At 39.1% G+C, this 22,034-nt stretch overlaps 5 protein-coding genes across 5 annotated transcripts; 3 read left to right on the top strand and 2 right to left on the bottom strand.

Annotated features, from left to right (window-relative positions):
• On the bottom strand, window positions 679-3,811 carry LOC18770805 (translation initiation factor IF-3). Its single transcript, XM_007202362.2, has 9 exons — window positions 3,460-3,811; window positions 3,324-3,363; window positions 3,109-3,168; window positions 2,930-2,982; window positions 2,495-2,550; window positions 2,356-2,389; window positions 1,497-1,569; window positions 1,311-1,403; window positions 679-1,100 (listed from the first exon to the last, which is right to left on the bottom strand). The coding sequence occupies exons 1-9, from the start codon at window positions 3,735-3,737 to the stop codon at window positions 948-950; spliced, it is 840 nt and encodes a 279-aa protein (XP_007202424.1). The 5' UTR covers window positions 3,738-3,811; the 3' UTR covers window positions 679-947.
• On the bottom strand, window positions 4,145-6,479 carry LOC18770162 (heat shock 70 kDa protein). Its single transcript, XM_007203712.2, has one exon. The coding sequence runs from the start codon at window positions 6,357-6,359 to the stop codon at window positions 4,395-4,397; it is 1,965 nt and encodes a 654-aa protein (XP_007203774.1). The 5' UTR covers window positions 6,360-6,479; the 3' UTR covers window positions 4,145-4,394.
• Window positions 8,668-14,409, top strand: LOC18769285 (eukaryotic translation initiation factor). Its single transcript, XM_007204216.2, has 9 exons — window positions 8,668-9,460; window positions 10,442-10,513; window positions 10,682-10,777; window positions 11,015-11,224; window positions 11,425-11,522; window positions 11,820-11,907; window positions 12,011-12,361; window positions 12,452-12,694; window positions 12,821-14,409. Exons 1-9 carry the CDS (start codon window positions 9,266-9,268, stop codon window positions 13,877-13,879), a joined length of 2,412 nt encoding a protein of 803 aa, XP_007204278.1. The 5' UTR covers window positions 8,668-9,265; the 3' UTR covers window positions 13,880-14,409.
• Window positions 14,808-18,786, top strand: LOC18771908 (protein MULTIPOLAR SPINDLE 1). The gene is made up of 10 exons (XM_007202144.2): window positions 14,808-15,268; window positions 15,364-15,421; window positions 15,562-15,711; window positions 15,822-15,881; window positions 16,111-16,190; window positions 16,295-16,349; window positions 16,826-16,939; window positions 17,178-17,370; window positions 17,996-18,066; window positions 18,398-18,786. Exons 1-10 carry the CDS (start codon window positions 15,101-15,103, stop codon window positions 18,586-18,588), a joined length of 1,140 nt encoding a protein of 379 aa, XP_007202206.1. The 5' UTR covers window positions 14,808-15,100; the 3' UTR covers window positions 18,589-18,786.
• Window positions 21,195-21,898, top strand: LOC109950252. The gene is made up of 2 exons (XM_020568648.1): window positions 21,195-21,477; window positions 21,559-21,898. The coding sequence occupies exons 1-2, from the start codon at window positions 21,342-21,344 to the stop codon at window positions 21,786-21,788; spliced, it is 366 nt and encodes a 121-aa protein (XP_020424237.1). The 5' UTR covers window positions 21,195-21,341; the 3' UTR covers window positions 21,789-21,898.

Below are 22,034 nucleotides of genomic sequence, written 5' to 3'. Positions count from 1 at the left end.
TTGTTGTTGATTGATATACCTGGGTCACAGTGGGCCCATATCTGATAAGAAACACAAATCCCCCAACAGCAAAATACTTAAACTAGTGCAAAAACATTGCTTTAAAAAACTCTAGTGGTTACCCAGTTATATATAAGAAAAATATGCAAACGAGAAGACTTGAGTTCTAAGAACTTAGAAGCTAAGCCAAGTTCAAATCGTTAGGTAGGTGAGTTGAAGCCTCCCCATCTGGGCACACAGAGAGAGTCAGATTAGCAAAACACCCCAACTTCTATATAATTAACCAGCAACCTATAACAACTCACTAGCACACGCTCTGGACGCTTTGCTTCACTGGGGTCGAATTAACATCATGCCAGTCTCTCCTACTTTCCATATGCAAAAGAACGGTAGATAATAATAATAAGCATTTAAATAACAATATGCATAACCAGCTTTGATCACTTAATCTGCTTCAACAGCAATCATCCAGCACCTGGCCAAATAAGCAATCAAGACTATCTGATGATGCAATCGCATATACTTTCCCCTGGCCATATTCCTTGTCTTCGAAAGCACGTGTCCCGAGAGAACAACTAGAAATAAGAGAATATATCTCAAACACAATCACTAAATTGTTTGATCAGACTGCCTACAAGACTAATTGTTGCTATGGAACTGTTAAATGTTCATCTAGGGTGGACCAGAAATGTTCGCTTCATATGAAAGCTTTACATTTTTGTTTTTTGTTTTTTTTTTTTTGAAGATTACAGTCTACAAAATTCTGCAAGTTTGTTAATTGAAAAGACAGTCTTGATATCAAAATCTATTATACATGTTCTTCCTCGTACAACACTATTACACTACTACTATACACAACCTCCGAGATTCCCAACCTAGTTGACAAACAAAATGAAAATCCAAATGATTTACCTACATGTAAAACCTGCTTCAAACTCTAAGTCCACTCAGACACCAGCTGATATTTCATTCACTGCAGGTGCAGAGTTTTCTTTCTTCTTCGGCGGTGGTTCTTGAGCTTTCTGTAGAATAGCCTTGTTGGGAACTAAAACTATAAACATGTTCTTGTCGCTGAAGCTTTTGGCTTCCTCTGTTGCCAGCTGCAACCCATGGAAACAAGCAAACAATTGTAGATTAAAAAATACCTGAACAGCTGACTTACTCCTAATGAAAATAACCAGAACTTAAAGGAGCTCTAGATTGTAAACTCCTTCCACCCCCCTCCAAAAAAAAAACTTCAGGCATTTGAAAAACAAGCACTTAGTATTTACTATCTGTTCATGATTCTAAACACAAAAATGCATCATTACCTCCCCAACATCATTCTGGAAGCGTTTGATAAGTGCAATAGCAATATTTCGGAAATCATTTTCACGGCCTTTCAAGTGGACAATAACCTTGACCTACCAAAATTCAATACAGAAAAACATAAGAACAATACAGGGAGTTTTAATATAGGAAGGCAAATCCTGACATTATTGAGAAATCTAAGCAACCTTATCACCATCTTTCAAAAACTTCTGGGCAGCTCTCAAACGCACAGAGTAATCATGTTGGTCAATGTTGTAACTGTACAGACAATAATAATTATCAAAAAATTTATACATACAAATAAAGTACAGCATCTAGTTCAAATTAGGAATCAAGGCCCTTTATTAAATAATAGAATTTAGAACATATAAGTAAATGCCACACGCATAAACATCTGAAAACCTAATTTATGTTACTGGTTTTACCACTCGCATATTCTAATTAATATGAACAGTCAACACCATTGCAACCAGAGCCAGTCACATGACAAAAGTACCAAGTCAGATATTGACAGCTAAAGATTCACTCAATTGCTTAACGTCTAGCAAAAATTTGAGAAAACTAACACTGAAAAACATTATTCATAAAGCACCATGGACAGATGACAAATAGTAGCTGCCAATGAGGCTTTGTTCGGTTGAGTTGACTATTTGTTGGAAACAATCCAGCCAAGTTCCATTTAAGATCCTCTCATGATAGCACAGATAAAGTTTTTTTTTTGTGCTTAGTTTGATGTTTTTTAAAATTAACTATGAGTGAGTTCGACTTTTGCTTCATACTTCAAACATACTCTCATTTTCTTTGGTGGAAGCCATATTAACACTACAATGTGCTAATACAAATTAGATAGCAAGCCTATCAAAGAAAATATTGTTTCAAATATAAAAGTTATATATGCAACTATCTATGTAATTCAACCTTTTTTTTTTCAATATCTATTTAATCAGCCATTAATGAACTCACACGTCAAACAAACATGTTATTATTCTGAGATTTGAAATAAGACTGAATGCCAAAAACCATATATATGATTCAGTGCTTTACCCCATTTTGAGCTCCTTCAAATCCATGCGGCTTGCTAACATATAAGACAAGACTCCAGTCAGTGTCTTTCTCAAATCGGAGGATTATGCATGAATGAGAAAGAAAAAGGAAACAGTCTCAAGACAGAGAAGACACTCACCTGCACTTTTCTTCTGCTGGCCTCTTTTCTTCTTTTGTTGTTCATACCTATATTTACTGACAAAAAGAAAAGGTATAGATAATTAGGTCTACCCGTTCTCTGATTGAAAAGAAAAGAACATATACTTAGGGCAATTGGTTCCCTGTAAACACATTTGTAAATTTGCTAACAGGATTTATAGGAAAAACACTGAGATCCCAATTTTGCATTTCCACTCAACAAACTGGTCAATGTGCTAACACAGTTTATCAGTAATGCATCAGTAGTTACACCTCTTGCTATCTATGTTCAATTACGTCATTATAATAACATAAAACTGTAAGAGGATCGATTTGAATAAGAACATTTTGAGCATTTATCACAAATAAGAACAGGAAACAGTCGAAATGAAGAGAATTATGGACTTGTTCTAAAATCATATGAAAGCTATCATACTTGTAATCCATTATCCTGAGAACTGGAGGATCTGCTTCTGGAGATAATATTACCTGCAACAATGCAGAAGAGATTAGTCTTCAAAACCATGTTATAAAAGCATCATTTCTAACTCAAATAAGAAGCTCAAATGATAAATCACAAAAAGGAAAAACAAAAATTAGTGGCAAAATGTATACCAAATCAAGATCAGCATCGTCAGCCAGTCGAATAGCCTCCCTTTTAGAGACCACTCCAACCTACGCAGAACAACAATAAACAACTTCAAGACTTTGATAATGCTTTTTTCCTTTTTTCCCCCCCACAATTCACCAGCAACCAAACTGAGCAGTTTAACATAAATTAAAGAAAAATTAAGACAAAATAAATAACAGAAGAAAAAGAAAACGCAAACCATGTTCTGCTTCGCATCAATTAGCCTCACGGTATCTGACCTATTTCAAAACAAACCACCAATTCAAAAATTCAATTTCGATTGACGAAAATTGATCACATGCATAAATTATTGATAAACTAATAAATTGATTAACCTGATAGAGGAGACATCAAGGGCCTCGTCCTCATCGGAGTCGCTCTTCCGTGAGCGCCTGGGATCATTGCCGGGAAAACGCGGCCCACCGCCGAAACGGGCGGTTATTGGGCTGCTGACGGTTGAGGAGAGACAGCCAAAACAGCTGGAGGAGTTATTAAAACGAAGGCCGAAGAGTTTGGACTCCACGGAGGAGAGTGAGAGTGGAGACGGCGTCGTTTTATATGTGGTTCGGTATAGCATAGCTTTGGATGCGCAGCTGGTGGTGATCCCAGCCATGGCTCAAAACACTCAACAACAGCTAGCTACTGCTTTCAGCAATTTCCTTCTCCTCCTTATCCATAATTTTTAGGCTGTTGAATTGGATGAAGAAGAATGCGAGTTGACTGGACTGCGATGGGCTTCGTTCCTTATTGGGGCATGGCTTGTCCAGGCCCATTTCAATAAGGCCCGGCTCAAGATTCTGACCTTCCATCCATTTCAACTTTTGGAGCCATTCAATTAGTTTGATTTTAAATTTCACTCTAGTCTGAAGGTAAGCAAGCATCAAATGCGGCATGGTTTCTTTTTCGTTCTTTTGTGAATTTATTTTGGTGAATTGCCAACCAATTTGCCAGAGACATTTTGAAAGCATTTTTTCTTTGGGTTCCCAGGATGAACTAAACTACTGGCTGCTGAATCGATGGTTGCACAAACATGAAACTTCTCCATTGTTGTTATCATTTTTTGATAAGACAAGTCTCACTATGAACCAAAAAAGTAAAAACAACTTCTTATATTAGATTGGTTGCTGACTCTCCTACTATTACATATAAACATACACTACTTAGGAACCTTTTTTTTTTTTAAAAAAAAAAAAACTCAAAAAACACATGTTTACAAGCTTAACCAAAAACAGAACAACAAAAACGAAAACAGAGCTCCACTTGAAGCAACTTAATCAACTTCTTCAATCTTAGGGCCAGGTCCAGTCGCAGAGCCAGTAGAAGCACCACCAGACATGTCATCATCCCCCATAGGCGGCATGCCTCCAGCACCACCACCGCCCTGGTACATCTTCGCAATAATTGGATTGCATAACCCCTCCAACTCCTTCAACTTATCCTCCAACTCATCAACCTCAGCCAACTGGTTCCCCTCCAGCCAATTAATGGCATCCTCCACTGCCTTCTCGATCTTCTCCTTGTCCGCAGGGTCCAGTTTCCCTGCAAACTTGTCGTCCTTCACCGTGTTCCTCATGTTATATGCGTAGTTTTCCAACGCATTCTTGGCGTCCACTTTCTTCTTCACCTCCTCGTCCTCTGCCTTGTACTTCTCTGCATCTTGCACCATCTTCTCTATTTCTTCCTTGCTCAGCCTTCCCTTGTCGTTGGTGATGGTGATCTTGTTCTTCACTCCAGCAGTCTTGTCCTCAGCAGACACATTCAAAATGCCATTCGCATCAATGTCAAAGCACACATTGATTTGGGGCACGCCTCTAGGAGCAGGAGGAATCCCAGTGAGCTCAAACTTCCCCAATAAATTGTTGTCCTTGGTTCGGGCGCGCTCTCCTTCGTAGACTTGGATCAAAACCCCGGGCTGATTATCGGAGTAAGTAGAGAAAATCTGCTCCTTCTTGGTTGGAATTGTTGTGTTCCTCGGGATGAGAGTAGTCATAACACCACCAGCAGTCTCAAGCCCAAGACTGAGAGGCGTGACATCGAGCAACAACAGGTCCTGCACTTTCTCATCTCCTTCGCCGCTCAAGATCGCAGCTTGAACCGCAGCACCATAGGCAACCGCTTCGTCAGGGTTTATGCTCTTGCACAGCTCTTTCCCATTGAAAAAATCCTGCAAAAGTTGCTGAACCTTGGGAATTCTAGTCGACCCACCAACCAGAACCACGTCGTGAACCTGACTCTTGTCAATCTTAGCATCCCTCAGACACTTTTCAACCGGCTCCATACACTTCCTGAACAAATCCATATTCAACTCCTCGAACCTGGCCCTTGTAATCGTCGCATAGAAATCGATCCCTTCGTACAAAGAATCAATCTCAATTGTGGTCTGAGAGGTCGAAGACAGGGTCCTCTTAGCCCTCTCACACGCCGTCCTCAACCTCCTCAAAGCTCTGGCATTTCCACTGATATCCTTCTTATGCTTCCTCCTGAACTCGGCCACAAAGTGATTCACCATTCTATTATCAAAATCTTCACCACCCAGATGAGTATCGCCGGCGGTGGCCTTCACCTCAAATATCCCCTCTTCAATAGTCAAAAGCGAGACATCAAAAGTGCCTCCGCCGAGATCGAAAATAAGGACGTTCTGCTCACCTTTTCTCGAGGCCTTCTTGTCCAGCCCATAGGCTATAGCGGCGGCGGTGGGCTCGTTGATAATTCGCATGACGTTGAGCCCAGAAATAGCGCCAGCGTCCTTGGTAGCCTGTCTCTGGGAGTCGTTGAAATAAGCAGGGACAGTCACCACAGCGTTCTTTATGGTCTGACCCAAATAAGCCTCAGCTATCTCCCTCATCTTCGTCAGCACCATGGAAGATATCTCCTCCGCAGAGAAGGTCTTTTCTTCGCCTTTGTACCTGACGACGATCATGGGTTTGTCGCCGGGACCAGGGATGACCTTGAAAGGCCAGAGCTTCATGTCGCTTTGGACTGATGGGTCGGAGAATCGCCGACCAATGAGACGCTTGGCGTCGAAGACGGTGTTCTGTGGATTCATGGCCACTTGGTTTTTGGCTGCATCGCCGATGAGCCGCTCGGTGTCTGTGAAGGCCACGTAAGAGGGAGTGGTGCGGTTGCCCTGGTCGTTGGCGATGATCTCAACGCGGTCGTTTTGCCACACACCGACGCAGCTATAGGTTGTGCCAAGGTCGATGCCTATGGCCTTGCCTTCAGTCTTGGTCGCCATTGAACTGCTTGACGCTCAAAATTTACACAGAATTCTAAGAAATTTTAGCAAATCTGGTTTCGAAAGCTCGGAAAGTTTTAAGGCTTTGTGATATCAAAATGTGAGACGGGATGGGTACAGGTACTCCAAATTTATAGTCATGTAAGAGATAATTCGAGAAAAGTGACGGATTGACGGTGAGAAACATATAGGACGTTTGAGGTTGTGCCAGATAGTTCTGGAACGTTTGAGTTGGGTTCTAGACGCGGGGAGGGAAGGAAAGATTGGGATGTGAAGCTGGGCCTCAATTATACGAAAATTACTTCCGTACCATCGTCTTGTTCGATGAAATTAGACCCTGCGTGGATGGTATGTTTGGAAAGGGAAGGAACTTTTTGGTCGTGACATCAGAACGGTGGTTTCCTTCGAGAATCAGTGGGGCCTGAATTGGGGCATCGACGTGGGCAAAACCAAGGGTAGACTGGTGATGAGGTGGCAGATTGATGGTGTGTTTGATTACACGTGGGCCGGTTTATAGTCTAAGTTGGTTCTACACAAGGGATTAGAAAAGGGTATGGAGGCCGTGGGATGGTATTCTAATCCCCAACCCTAACCGGTCTCATTTAGAATATATATATAAAATTTATTTATTTTTATATAAATATGTTATTAAGATATGTAATTATGGTGCTACTTCTATACTAATGATTATGTTTTGGAAATGTAGTGTCTAGATTTTAGTTAATAAAAATTAAATTGATACATATCATATGTTGAGCTCATATTGATAGTGCTTTTTTCTCGTTCTACAAAGTAATTTTTTATTCATTTTTTTTTCATAATGGGGTGGTTTAGAGAACCTATTCCCCAATAGAGCCGGTCCATTAATTTTAGAGGTCTTGGGAAGAAATCAAAATTGAGGCCTTTTATGTTCAATATTTATCTTAGTTTTAGCAAAACTTAAAATAAAAAGTTTGTTAGTTTATGTAAAAGAGATCCACTATATAAAAAGTAAAGAAATAAAGCCAAAAAAAGCGTCAAGACATTTTTTGCTACTATATCTCTTGGGCTCAAATGTGATATAGAAGGCCTCATTTTTTGTGGGTCCTATACTGTTGTCCAGCTCTCATAACTATGCGATGCGCCGAGCTTAAAAGCGGAGATGGAGAATTTCCAATTTGAATATTACGAGTATGAAAGCGAAGATAAGAAAAAAATACTTAATTGAGATACTCAACATAGAATTGAAAATGACATACCCAACTCGATTCAACCATTGCTAATAAATCTAAGAGAAAAAAATCCCATACAAGAACATAATCAATTTATGAACTTTTATAATTCTGAGCCATATGATATCAACAAAGGTCGTGGTTTGGCAAATTAACTCAAATTTGTAAGAGAAACCTAAATTAATTGTAGAGAAATCAACCAAATGGTCTCCTCTCCCAGTTGGTAAATATAAATTGAATGTTGATGTTGCTTTTATTCTCGAAACAGGTGCGGGTAGAATTGGCGTTGTTGTTAGAAATGACAAAGGGGAAGTGATGGCAGCTATGGCCCTTCCTCTTGCTAGTGCCACCTCATCTAAACATGCAGAGATCATGGCGTTTCTTTTCGGGATGAAATTTACTCGAGATGCTGGCTTTTCTTCTATTTTAATTGAGTCTGATTCACAGGGAGTGATAAATGATGTAAAGAAGGACGAGAAAGAGTCATGGGCATCTTATTGATGATATTAAGAGGAGTCTACAACAATTTGAAGATGTTATTATCTCTTTTAGTCCAAGAGGGAGTAACCAAGTAGCTCATTTTTTAGCAAGGCATGCTCTTAATTGTAATACTATGGTAACTTGGATTGAAGAGGTTCCCTTCTGACTGGAATCAATTATAAACGATGACATGGTTGTATCCTCTTAATTGTTATCAATGAGTTCTTCTTTCGCAAACCAAAAAAAAAAAAAAAAAAAAAACACTCAAATTTGTAAGATTTTGCCTTTCATAGTTGTCGGGGCTGTCTGTGTTTGGGCTCGTCTGTGGTTTGTTGTACTGGGCTCGTCTGATCTTGTGGGTATGAGCCAGCCCTTTATGTATTCTCATAAATTTTTTGACAAAATTACAAATTTAGACAGAAAATGCGTTGAAAGGGTGATTATATTTGTACAAAAAGTTTTTTTGTTCTCAGTAAAGTTCTTGGTTTTTTTGTTCTACCTGAAATTCAATACTTGAAAATAAAGATAAAACCACCACCATGGTTTTTGTATTTTGTATGAGCTTTGTTAAGTAATTTGTTTTTATTTAATTTTTGTGAATTATGCGTAATTTTGGTGGCTATACAAAAAATAAGCAAAGTATTCTAAGAACGAAAGTATAGTTTGGACAGAAGTCAGAGTAAGGCAAAGGGCACATTCGTCAAATTTAGAAGATTAGAAAAGTGTACACAACTCATCTCCTACCGACGACACGACAAGTGGACAACAACGTAATCACACTCACCCGACATACCAAACAAAAAAAAAAAAAACTCAAACCGAAAATCATGAGGAAACAAAAAAGAAAAGAAAAAAGGAAATCCAATTCGAACGCGGACACACTCTCTCTCACTTCACCAGGGAAAGGAAGGGTTTTTTAGCCTCTCCACCGCCCCACGGACCCCTCTCTCTCTCTCTTCTGAGCTTCCCCTCTTTTCTCTCTCTCTCTTTCCCTTTAGAAGAGAGAAAAACCGAACCAGACTCGGAATCGGAATCACCTTATCTCTATAAATCCAATTCAATAGGATTCAGTGTCTTGTGTCGCTGAGTCTATCGTTGTTGTTCTGCTCTCTCTCTCTCTCTCTCTCTCTCTCTCTCTCTCTCTCTCTCTCTCTCTCTCTCTCTCTCTTCTTTGATCGGACGGCGGAGATTCTTTCAGGAGATTAAGATCGAGGTATGCAGCAGGGTGATCAGACGGTGTTGAGCTTGAGACCTGGTGGCGGTCGTGGTAGACTCCTTGGTCCTCGCTTCGACTCCTCCGCTTCTTCTGGCCCATCTTCCTCGTCGTCTTCTTTAGCTTTCGGCTCCTTTTCTTCTGATCTCCCTCTCTTGCGTCCCCATGGTGGTGCTTCCTCTAATTTCTCAATCAAGGTATACCTATCAAATCTCACATCTTTCTTTGGATCTGGGTCTCCTTCTCCCGCCCCTATTTGTATTATATATGCATCCATCTAGATATGTGATTTGTTGTTGCTTTGCTTTGCTGTTATTCTGCTTCTCGATTTAATTTGTAATTTTTTTTTTGGTTTCTCTTACTTGGGTGAATAATAAGAAAGCTATAACGTTTGTTATTTGGATTGAATTATGTGCTAACAAGGATAGGTTCTCTGACATAATTGGTCCTTTAATGCTTTAATACGTGGTTTCGATGTTTCCCTACCAATTTTGAAAGTTATTTGAACAAACTGTTAATGTTTTTTGCATCATCCGCCTCTGAAAAACCACTGTTAAGTTGATGGAAACCTTTGTTTTTATAAAAAGAAGAGGTAGTGTTTTAAATATTGTCAATGTCCTAATTCTTGTTGGGGCGCTTAGTATGTGTACCTACTGTAAACATGGACGAACAGCTATATGTAGGCTTTAGGTGGGCAAGCAGCGAGTCTTAGATTGCCCATAAAGGACCTACAGACATCGGATTCATTGGGGTTCACAGTCAAATGAGCCATTCATCCATGGTGCATCATTGGGAGTTGGCTATTTTACAAGAGGGATCTTATGTTTGTATGCACTAAAGGCTGAAGTTCATTGAAGAGGGGCCTGGGATTATTTATAAATTCATCGTGGTAGTACATTTATATTTTTGGGTCACACACACGGTATTAGTAGTTGTGTTGCCATCGTTAGTTTGTTTCACCCATTCCAAATATCCTACGAAGTGCCAAATTGCCAAAAAAAAATTTCCCTTCTGTTCGTGTGTGTTTGGGGAGATGGTATCTATTTAATTATGATTATTATCTTTACATTTGAAATTATTTAGTTGAAGGAGATTTATAATCTCTTAAGCTGTGGTTCCTATTTTGCATTTTTGCCCCATTGAATGTGGTCAAACTCTCTAAACTCTTTCCATGACAGGCTGGGGACTCACGGTTTGAGGGTCGTGAGCGTGTGAAGTACACCAGAGACCAGATCTTACAGCTTAGAGAGGTATTCCATTTTTTAATGCACTTGATTTTGAAAAGTAGTAGTATTTTTTATTTATATGAATCGTCAGAAGATTGTATGATTCTTTAACTTTTTTGTTTAAACTAAAAAAGATTGTATATTCTCAAATGAACTTTAATGAACTTCGGATTGTTTATCTCTTCTTTATAGGCTGTCGAGGTCCCTGATGAAATTCTGAAAGTAAAACAAGAAATTGAAGCTGAATTTCTTGGTGAAGATCAGAGTTGGGGTCGTGCTGAAACCAATGTGAGCATTTGTCCAACTAATAACTTGTATTTCAATGCTTTAAGTGCTCAAGTTGATGGAGGGGTTCAAAATCATCAATTTCAAATATCTTTTGTTTCATTGCAATTCATCATGTTTGTTCTTATTGCTGATTATAATGATTAGTGATGTAGCCTTACAGAACTAATTGATCTTCATATTATATTATGGTATTCATTGGGTGCTTTATATAAGACTTTTTTTTTTTCTCCTCTTCAGCTGTCAACTCCACCTCAATCTCAAGGTCGTTATTCTGAGCCCGACAGTCGGGATTGGCGTGGCCGCTCTGCGCCTGTTCCTGCTTCTGGAGAGGAACGATCTTGGGAGACTCTTCGGGAGAATAAAGAGTCTGGTAATCGGTTTGATTACAGACAACAAGAAGCAAATCAACCTCAATTTGCAAGGACACATAACTCTTCCAACCAAGGGGTAAGGTTTTAGGATTTCAAATATGGTCAGTGTAATTATACATGTATTTTGGCATGATTTTATTGTTACTTTATTAATCATGTGATAAATTGTACATTTAACATCTGTCTCAGTTTTGCATGTGTACCTACTGTACTTGCATACAAGGACAGTGTCGACTGTGCTTCATTTCTGATGGCACTGTTTTCTCATTATTTCAGGGAGGGCCTGCTCCTGCTCTAACCAAAGCTGAGGTGCCATGGTCAGCTAGAAGGGGTACCCTATCTGATAAGGACCGTGTGTTGAAGACTGTGAAGGGGTAATATATCATGATAGTTCATCATATTGTATTATATCTTCATTATTTGCTTGCTCCCTGGATAACCTTGAGCCTTGAAAGCCTTTTTGTTATCTGTTTGATTGTGAGATTAAAACATGCAACTCGGAAAATGATAACGGATGCTGAAATAACTCTGTGTCATTATCTCCCAATAAAGACTGTCTAGGGGTCCTTTGCTTCCCAAGTTGCCATGGTTTGGTTATCTTTTTTCCTGTAGACTGAGTTGTCCTCAGAACATTGTGTTTAATCCCACTTGCTTTATGTTTATATATGTAGGATACTGAACAAGCTGACCCCAGAGAAGTTTGATCTCCTTAAAGGGCAACTTATTGACTCTGGCATTACTTCAGCTGATATCTTAAAGGTGGTGATTTTGATTTCTTTATTGATATGCCCTTCTAATGTTCTCTTTCGGTTCTGTTTTGTTACTGTGGCCAACTGTACTCACAGTTTTCTTTGCATTCCAGGGGGTTATTTCACTGATATTTGATAAGGCTGTGCTGGAACCTACATTTTGCCCCATGTATGCTCTTCTGTGCTCTGATCTTAATGAAAAGCTTCCCCGGTTCCCCTCAGATGAGCCAGATGGAAAAGAAATCACTTTCAAGCGTGTCCTCTTGAATAATTGCCAGGAGGCTTTTGATGGTGCTGACAAATTGAGGGAAGAAGTGAGGCAGATGACTTCCCCTGAACAAGAGATGGAGCGTAGGGATAAAGAAAGATTGGCCAAGATTCGTACACTGGGAAACATTCGTTTAATTGGAGAGCTTCTGAAGCAGAAGATGGTACCTGAAAAGATTGTACATCACATTGTTGCGGTTCGTCTTGTATTCCCTCTTTTCTAGCCCTTTCTTGATGAGCTCCGTTTCTTAAATATGTTATTCATGGTTATTTGTTATGTGAAACAGGAACTTTTAGGAGCTGATAACAGAACTTGTCCTGCTGAGGAAAATGTGGAGGCCATATGTCATTTTTTTAACACTATTGGTAAGCAGCTTGACGAGAGCCCAAAATCACGCCGTATAAATGATTTGTACTTCAGCCGATTGAAGGAACTGACAACGAACCCTCAATTGGCTCCAAGGTTGAGGTTCATGGTTCGTGATGTAATTGAGTTGCGGGCCAACAACTGGGTTCCCAGACGTGAAGAGGTAGGCTGTTGTAATATATGTATTTGACTGGCATGCTGAAATACATAAGTATTTGACTCTTGTAATATATGTGAAGAGGTGGCGTTATTTAACTATTAATCATCTTATTTTGAACTTTGGTTACAGGTAAAAGCCAAAACCATTTCTGAAATACATACGGAGGCAGAGAAAAATCTTGGATTGCGTCCGGGTGCTGCTGCAAGCATCAGAAGTGGTCGTAACAACGTTACTGGTGCTCAAGGGAATACCAGTCCTGGGGGTTTCCCAAACAACCGAACTGGTTTAGGGGGTATGATGCCTGGAATGCCTGGAATGCCTGGGATGTCAGGAACAAGGAAGATGCCTGGGATGCCTGGAATAGATAATGATGATTGGGAGGTCCCTAGGAATCGATCAATGCCACGAGGTGATGCTGCTGGACGTGGCCAGTTGCCATTCATTGGAAAATCAACATCAGCGAACACAAGACTGTTACCTCAGGGTAGTGGTGGCCTTACAAGTAATAGGCCTAGTGCCTTATTGCAGGGTAGTGGTGGTCCTCCTGCTCGTCCATCCAACTATGCTTTTGGTGCAGAGCCTGTAGCTCAAGCGCCTGTGTCTGCTAGACCTGTTGTTGCTCCATCTATATCACCACTTACTGAAAAGCCACAAGCTTCAGCTCCAGCTCCAAAGTTGAAACTGGATGAGCTTAAGAAAAAAACAGTCTCCCTTTTGGAGGAATATTTCAGTGTTGAACTCTTAGATGAAGCATTACTGTGTGTGGAGGAGCTAAGATCTCCAGCGTACCACCCTGAGGTTGTCAAGGAAGCTATCTCCTTTGCACTAGAGAAAAGTCGACCCTGTGTTGAATCACTTGTGAAGCTTCTGGAGTATTTGTTTTCTAAGAAGGTGTTTACAGCTAGTGACATAAGGAGTGGATGTTTATTGTATGCATCTATCCTGAATGATGTTGGCATTGATCTGCCAAAAGCACCGAGTAACTTTGGTGAAGTTATAGGGAAATTAATTTTGGTTGGAGGCTTGGATTTTAAGGTGGTGAAAGAGGTCCTGAAGGAGGTGGATGACGACTACTTCCAGAGAGCTATATTAGAGGCAGGACTGAAGGTTGTTAGTTCTAGTCCGTCTGGGCAAGGCGTGTTGGATTCTCAAGCATCTGATATTGATGCCTGCCGGAGTCTATTTTAGAAACCCTCGAACAGCTTCGCATGAACACATGAGTTTCTGTGGGGGTGCGAACTCCATGTGCTTGTGCTTCACCTCTTTGCAACGCCGTTACCCTGCACCCTCTCTTTTTTGGGTGAGTGATTTGTATTACAATAGATGTGATAAGGTGGAGATGCCAAGGACAGGACAGGTATTTTTTTTTTCTTTTTAATTTGAGTTGTATATTTCCCGAGGTCATAGTAGTGTGTTTATTGAGGAAAGAAATCAAATCATAATGCCATGGATTTTGCTCTGGAGATGTGGATGGCTAATCACGTGCTATATTTAAATTTGCTCAAGGTGGAGAGTGTCCCTTCAAAGGATCCAGTTGTTTTGTACTTGACTAGTTTTGTTTCGTCTTTTTTTCTTCTCTTCTTGACTAATTAAATTTAGTTCATTGTTAAACTTGGCCAGCTCATAAATGCCATGTCTTTATATTCCACTGTCAAAGGAAATTGGTTCCAAGCATATTTCGTTTGGATTTCAATGCTAATTTTTCTTTTTCTTTTCAATTTTTTCGTAGACATATGTTGTGTAACTGGATCTCATTGAACCTGCTCGCCCAACAATTAAAAAGTTAAATGTCACAAGTGTCACGGAGAGCTCACATGGTGATTTTTATATATTTTATTTTAGGCCTGACATCTCTAATAGAGCTGATTAAAATAGCATTGCATAGCTCCTTAAAATTGAGGAGTTTAATCACATAGGGTTTAAAGAAATTATCCAAGTATCAAAACAACATTGCTAGTAAAGAAGCATAAGGGGTCAAGTTTTTTCCAATATCTAATCAAATATCCGTCAAATTTAGGAATTAAGTAGATTAGATTCTAATTTCTTACTTATTCTTTTTTTAATATAAACGAGAGTCTAAACGATAACGCTGATCTACAAGTCAAGACACGTTCCACTAGTCTAGACTCTAATAGCTCTTACTTCCTTACTCTAAAGTTCTCTGATTCGACCGTTTCAATTTCTAGTAAGTAAACGTGCAGTAAAGTTATCCAAATACAAAACATAAAGAAGCATGGCCCTATACAATACAAAAAAAATATGGGCCTAGTCGGTAAATGTTTGGATTTGAATGTCATTTTAGTAATCCCACTAAAACAATGGCTTTTCAACAAATGGTTTAAAAAAAATAATAAATAGAAAGTAAAATAAGAGCGAATTTTCCCGCGAGATTGGGCCGAGTGAGAGAGAATGTCAGGCAGCGAACAAGAGCGAACAGCAAAGTCAGGGGCGGAGGAGCAGTCGCTGAGGGTAGCCGTAGCCATTTCTCTTCTCCGATCAAAGCTTCTTCAAAAGCAGCAAAAGCAGCCTCCTCCTCATCCTGTTGATCAATCCGACGCTCTCCGATGGAAGCGAAAGGTCTCTCTCGTCTCTTTCAACGCACATACCTTCCGATTCGATCACAATTTTTGTTAAATTGCTTTGGGAACCTAATTAACTGAGTTGTGCTTCAGGCCAAGGAGCGAAAGCAAGAGCTTTTGAGACTCCGACAAGATCTCAACGAAGCCGAAGGTCCTCCTAGCTTACGCCTCTCTCTCTCTCTCTCTCTCTCTCTCTCTCTCTCTCTCTCTCTCTCTCTCATTTTCTTCATGCGTGATTAATACTTAATTTACAGGTTTATGCATAAGCTTGTACTGTCTTTTCGGTTTCAGATGCTTCGCAGTGCGACTTGTTCCCGCAAAGCGCTTCTTGCAAGTGTTATTTCTTTGATAATTTGGGGAAACTAAGCCCTAATAAGCGGCTTCCAGATCCTTCTCAGTGCAGATTCAATGATGTCTTGCGACGCAGATTTCTCAGGCACGGTTGGTCCTCATCAACGCATCCTCTTTCTCGTATTCTGATCAACTCTGCATAATGTATGCACTTCTTTAATTCTAACTGCTTTTCTTCAAAAAATAAAATAAAATCGCAGTACGTTTTAAGGAAAGGAGAAGAAGAACAAGTAGTTCATCCCAGCGACGCCATTTTGCAGGTGAATACATAATTATGATCAACTCGTGTAACTCAAATTATACTCCTATTTGGCTTTAATTTAATTTTCTGGCTAATAATCCTAATATATGTTATACATACCCTTATTCTGGCATATAATTCATCCATTTTGTGAGGGAATATTAGGAGCTTAGCATTTAGGGGTTTTTTTGGAAATTTATTTGCTTTTGTATAATCTGGTTTGATGCATTTAGTAATTTCTAGTGCAGACATAAACAGTGAAGATGAAATGGAGCAACTTAGGGCCTCAGTCGATTTTCTTGTGGAGCTTTGTGAAACCGGTTCTCCTGTTAGATCCACATCTTACTTTTATTAATTTGCAGTTTAGTTACTTATTGCGGTGTTTATGTAATCATACATTTTCATTTTAACTTTGGTCTATTGGAATTTCAGGTGGAGGAGACCAATGTGGCAAATTGGTCACACCAAGCTGCAGACTTTATTTTAGGTAGCAAAATTTTTATTTCTTCCTTCTGATTATTTGAGTTTAATGGTATCTACATTATGAGAATTTTCCAAATTAATGCTATCTATAGAGTAGACTCACTGAAATACTTTTTTTAATTATTCCATAGTCAAAATAAAAAGATATATCTAGATAATAGGTTGACTATAAACGCAGGAAAACAAACTACAAATTAAGTATAAAGGTCTCAAGAATATTGCTGAAATTTTTGCGTAGATTCTGGAAGATACATTGAGCTTCATTTTGGGTTTGTTTAGCATCACCACATGGAACATCAGTGATTGTGGGTAATAATTTGGGCAGTGTGGGAATGCCCTGTTATCTCTTAAGTTTCTCTTTGCCTTTTCCAGGTTGCAGTGTTTCCATCCCCTGCCACCTTTACTTGTTGCAGTGTTTCCATCCCCTGCCACCTTTACTTGTATAAAATTTTTTAAATGCATTATGTCTATTTCTTGAAGCTTCATTGAAGAACCTGTTATCAGTGGCAATGAATGCGGAACTCATAGAAGGAATTATCAGCAGCTTAATCACGCGTTTGGTTGGAAGGATGTGTTGCCCCTTGCAAGGAAACGGTAAATGTTGTTTGTGGTTGGGTTCTGTTAATATTTTCAGCATTATATTCCTGCACATTTTAAAATTTATTCAAATTGTATATTTTTGTCACCCTATGATGGCATTCACCATTAATCATTTCGCATTATGGCTGGCTATAATTTCCTTTTTCAAGGATAATATGATCTTACATTTACGCTTTTTCTTTGATTGTTAATGTATCATTTCTCTAATTATGTTACTAATCATTTGTTCCAGCATCAAAACACTCTGAACCTGATGCTCAGTTTTTCATTCAGCACTTGATCCGAAAGCTTGGAAGTGAGCCCTACATTGGTCAGCGTGCATTATTCTTAGTATCTCAGAGAATCTCTGTTCTTGCAGAGAATTTCCTTTTCACAGATCCATTTGATGATGCTTTTACAAACATGCATCAATGCATGTTCATGCTGTAAGTATTCTACAAAATGCATTCATGACTGATCATCTCTCCAATTTTTTCATTGGTTTTGTAAAAATTGTTATCCACTAGGGCCTGAAACCCAACTTGCTTTTCAGTAACATTTAAACATGAGAACTGTTAATTAAATCCAGCATGCTCATATTCCTCAACAATTTGGGTATAAAACCTAGTTCGAGCATCTATAATCCCGATATTTCTTTTGAGTGGCCAAAATCTGTTAGAGATTCATTAGTTCCCTAGACAAGAAGGCATCCTACCCTCTTCACTTCTCTTCCATTGAGTCTGCAAAATTGTGGATGGTTACTGAGTCAGTTGCATAATTTTAACCTGCATTATCTTTGTAGTGGGTTGTTCTAACTTCTACCGGCCATTATTATTGCCAAGTTATAGAGTGGCTGGGGCCTTATGCGGAAAATTATATTTTCTGATGGTAAGCCACATGAAATTTTTATGCAATCTAATTGGCCACACTTCTCCAGAGGGTGTAGGGAACTTGTTTTAATAATCTTGAACTGTGACCACATAGATCTCTTCCCAGTGAAATGAGTTTCTGATATGACTTTCTTGTAATAAGTTTAAATTAGCCTCTCTCATCTGTTTATTGGTATGACAGGATCCAGCTTACAGAGTTTTTGGTATCCGATTACCTGTCAGAATGGTCAAAGGATGAAGGTTTTGACACCAGTGAGTTATTCTCTTAATTGCTACGCATTTCACAAGCCTTAAGAATCTTTTTGGTTTTGTTTTTGTTTTTGGGTCTCACGCCAGATTGAATTTGAACAATTTGAAGATCATTCCAAACCAAACAGAATTTCACAAACCCCTGTGAGATAGCATAAGCATGCATAGCACCCGTTTTTGCACAAAGAAATATAAGGAATATAATGCAGCTATGCAGATTACGTTGCAGACATGTTGCAAAACATTTTCTTTTACTAGATAGATGGTCTTAGATCAAGCATAGGCATATTGACTGACCTGAAAAATAATTTTGATGATGGTGGTGATATTGCAGTGGTCTTCGAAGAGTGGGTAGCATCAATGGTTCACGCACGCAAGGCATTACAAGTTTTGGAAAGCAGAAATGGGGTCTATGTGTTATACATGGAACGAGTCATAGGTGAGTTGGCAAGGCATGTCGGCCTAAATATGTCCCTGCACAAGCTCAAACGCGAAATTCTTGATAGCCTGTTGTTCCACCACTGACTGCCCCCAATTCTTCTTTCTTTCTTATACTCTTGAGTATGAGACTAATCATGATTTCCGATTTGACCGAATTTTTGTACATATCTTTTTTGGGTTTCCAAATCCTATTTTTTAATACAAATACAAACACTGTCTTTGGTTGAGGAGGATCTTATTAGCCAGCAATTCAAAGAAGATAAGAGCGATGTTTAGCTGATATCACAAATGACAATGCTAATTCTTTTCGTTTCTTGTCTATATAATAGATGCCGTGGGCCTATTTGTCACGCATAATTTACTGATGGGTTAAGTGAAGATAATATAGATTACTGGTATGTGGACAGAAATGATTCATTGTCGCTTGTGCGCCTAGTCCTTTTCTTCACTGGGATTCTTTCCTTCCTTGTGGCATGGTTCCGTGGCATCTTCCTTTTCTTCTCCTATATCAAAACCGCACTCAATTAAAATTCATTTGTTTAATTAATTGTCAAAGATATTTCAAGCTTTCGGCTGAATTACACTGGACACTTTTGCCCACATGAAGTGACCTAGCTATTCATGCAGCCCGTTCAACTTTGGCGTCTAATCTATAATATCCATATGTTATATAGTATTGGTGAAGTAGTAGAACTTATTTAGCATATTGCTTAACGCTTAACAGCAGCAGCAGCAGAGCAGGCCAGGGCAAAGCAAGAAGGCAGGCATGTTGAATGAGATGAAACCACGCTGCATACTCAGTCTCTCGCTCCTTCTTCTTCTTCTTCTAATATTCTGTCAATCGCTTCCAAGTTCAGCCCATGGAGATGGAAGTGGAGGTGGTACAACAACTACTAGTACTATTACTAGGGTGATGGTTGTTGGGGAGCAGCAAATGCAGAAGCAGCAGCAGCAGCCACCACTGCCAGCTGCAAATTACCATGTCAGTACTTTGCTTCACACAACTCGGAAGCTTAAGCTTGGGGTTCACATGAAAATAACCCGTAGCGTTCCAAAGGTTCCTCGTGTCAAAAAATCATCCGCCATTCCAACTCAGATGACACCTTCTCTTCCTGTCGCTTGTTTTCTTTCTTCATTATCCCTCCTTTCTTTCTTTATGTTATAGGATAGGAGGAGCTGGATATCATATATACCTGCTAGAAATATTTTGTTTGTTTCCAACAACAATCATCATCAATGTAAGCTTGAAATATTATGTTTGTTTCAATTCGCAACAAGTTACAAAATTACCATTATTCTTTTCTTTACACGTATGTATGTACGAATTGGCTGCCTACTTTAGATTTAGAAAGTTGAATTATGATTCCTAACCCAGTCCCGATAATCAATCTCCTTTTATTAAGGCATGTTTATTAATCAAGAATCAGCGTAACTATGAATCGGGTTAACCAAGAATCACAGTCATGCATTCCATTTGATCTATTTACCAAGTCATGAATCGGAATGAAAATAGAGTTCATTCTCATTAAAATGTTTACTATCCATCATGAATCGAAATGAAAAACAATTTGGTTAAGAAAATGCCCTTAAACAAAATATGTTTTTTTTTTTCAAAGATTACTACAAATTTTCATATGAAAAAAATAATTGTAAGGGGTATTTTTGGCATGAAAAACTTGATTCCCTTTCACCCTTCTCCAATCCCACCGCCCCTCTCTAAAATGAAATCTCTTTAATATCAGGAATCAAGAATCAAATTTGTTGTGTACCCCATGTTGTTGTTTCTTCCGCCAATGTAAGTAAACAAAGGAGTTATCCGGAATAACTACAAGGTGTTGTGCGGTTGGCAAACTGTCATCTCCAGCTAACAAGCTATCTAGTGCCTCAATAGCAGGGGTTCGAAATCCGTTGAAAGTACTCTATGGCCAGGGGTAAGCCGAACCCTAAGCAGGGATTAATCCCACCCTTTGGACATGAAGATGAGAATAAAATTTTCAGCCCCAACTTGCATATTTTTATCCCTTTGTGAAAGAAAAGGTCATTGTCACGTCTCTTTTTCTTAGAATAATACGAATGGTACATACATATATGGAGTCGGAGCTTAATCCACCATCCATGTATCAAGTAGGTCGTTCAAATAGTTATGACCTCTGAGACTGAGACTGAGTCTGATTGTTAAAACCCTTGAGGACAACATGACAATCTCTTCAAACTACAACAGTTAGTTTAACACATGGACCACCACCGACGCCCTCCTAATTACTAATTATTAGTTCTGGGTAGTATTTATTTACTGTATATTTAGACTTAGTCGGAGGAATTGCAGAGGTAGCTAGCTTCCTTGGTTTATGTATACATACTTTCCTTCCACCCATCGAATCACTTTGACTTTACAGACTTGAGAAAAGCAATTCCTCTGTTCTTTGAGTTGAGGCCTCTCCAACAAACAAGGCATCACATTCGCTTAAATTTTTCAAAGTGATTTCTTCATCTTGCTTTCAGAAAGAAAGGGTCTGTTTTATTCCTTTAAGAAAGGAGTGCTTGTATGGCTTTATACCTGCATTGTGAATCAATACTTAATCTCTGGAGAGTGCAAAACAACACATGCATCACGCATATGCCAATTTTATTTTACTACTGATGAATTAGAATCTGTTTTTATCCACCGGCCACGAAAACCCCATTCAACTTTTTTAATTTTCTTTTCCTTTTCCTTTCTGTTTTTGCTTAGTGCTTAATTCTAAACACAGAGAGTAACAAGTCTATTTAAGTGTGTCCCTCTTCCTCAGCTCCTAACTGTGGAACTTAGTTACAAATTAGAACCCAATTGAGAGGACATGAGGAGGAGAGAATTACTCATATGCTCCTTTTCCATTCTGTGCCTCCTGGCTCGGTCTACATGTGAAAGCGCTTTCACACCTACAACTGGAGATTCTGGACCTCTCAAGCAGCATGATCAACTTAAGGTTAAGGGTAAGCATAAAAATTCTGTCTTCATAGCTCAATTGATCCCGTCCTTCTTTTCCCTAATTAATATCGTTATAAGCTCTGCAGATATACATGAAATGACTACAAGATCAAGTAGAAAAAGCCTTGAAAGACCATATGGGAGAATGCATCAAGTTCATCATCTAAGGACTTCCCAGAAAGCAAGGGCAATCTATGGTGGTGCCTCTGACCTTAAGCGCCCCCGTACCAACCATAATGCAGCAAGCTCTGTACCTGTTAAACCCACCCTCGCTTTTTTCCTCTCGGCACTGGCCATGCTTATATTTTCTTTGTAGTAATTTTAATTGCTTGGGTGATTTCGCAAACACGATTTAGGACTCAACGTGGAAGTTTTGTGATAAAACTCATTCATGTTAAAGGCCTCTTTTTAAATCCATTGCCCTAACCTGCTTCTATCTACATCCTAGAACATCACTTATTGAAGAATTATTTCAGAAATTTCTTCCCTTCTTCCCCTGTTGTTCATGCAAAGCAAAGCAAAGAAAGAAGGGAAGAAATTTCTTTCTTCTCCAAAGTGCATA

This window comes from Prunus persica, chromosome G7, assembly GCF_000346465.2.
Source record: "Prunus persica cultivar Lovell chromosome G7, Prunus_persica_NCBIv2, whole genome shotgun sequence".
NCBI lineage: Eukaryota > Viridiplantae > Streptophyta > Magnoliopsida > Rosales > Rosaceae > Prunus > Prunus persica.
The sequence above is the reverse complement of the archived record's forward strand: the minus strand, read 5'-3'. Positions and strand labels throughout refer to the sequence as shown.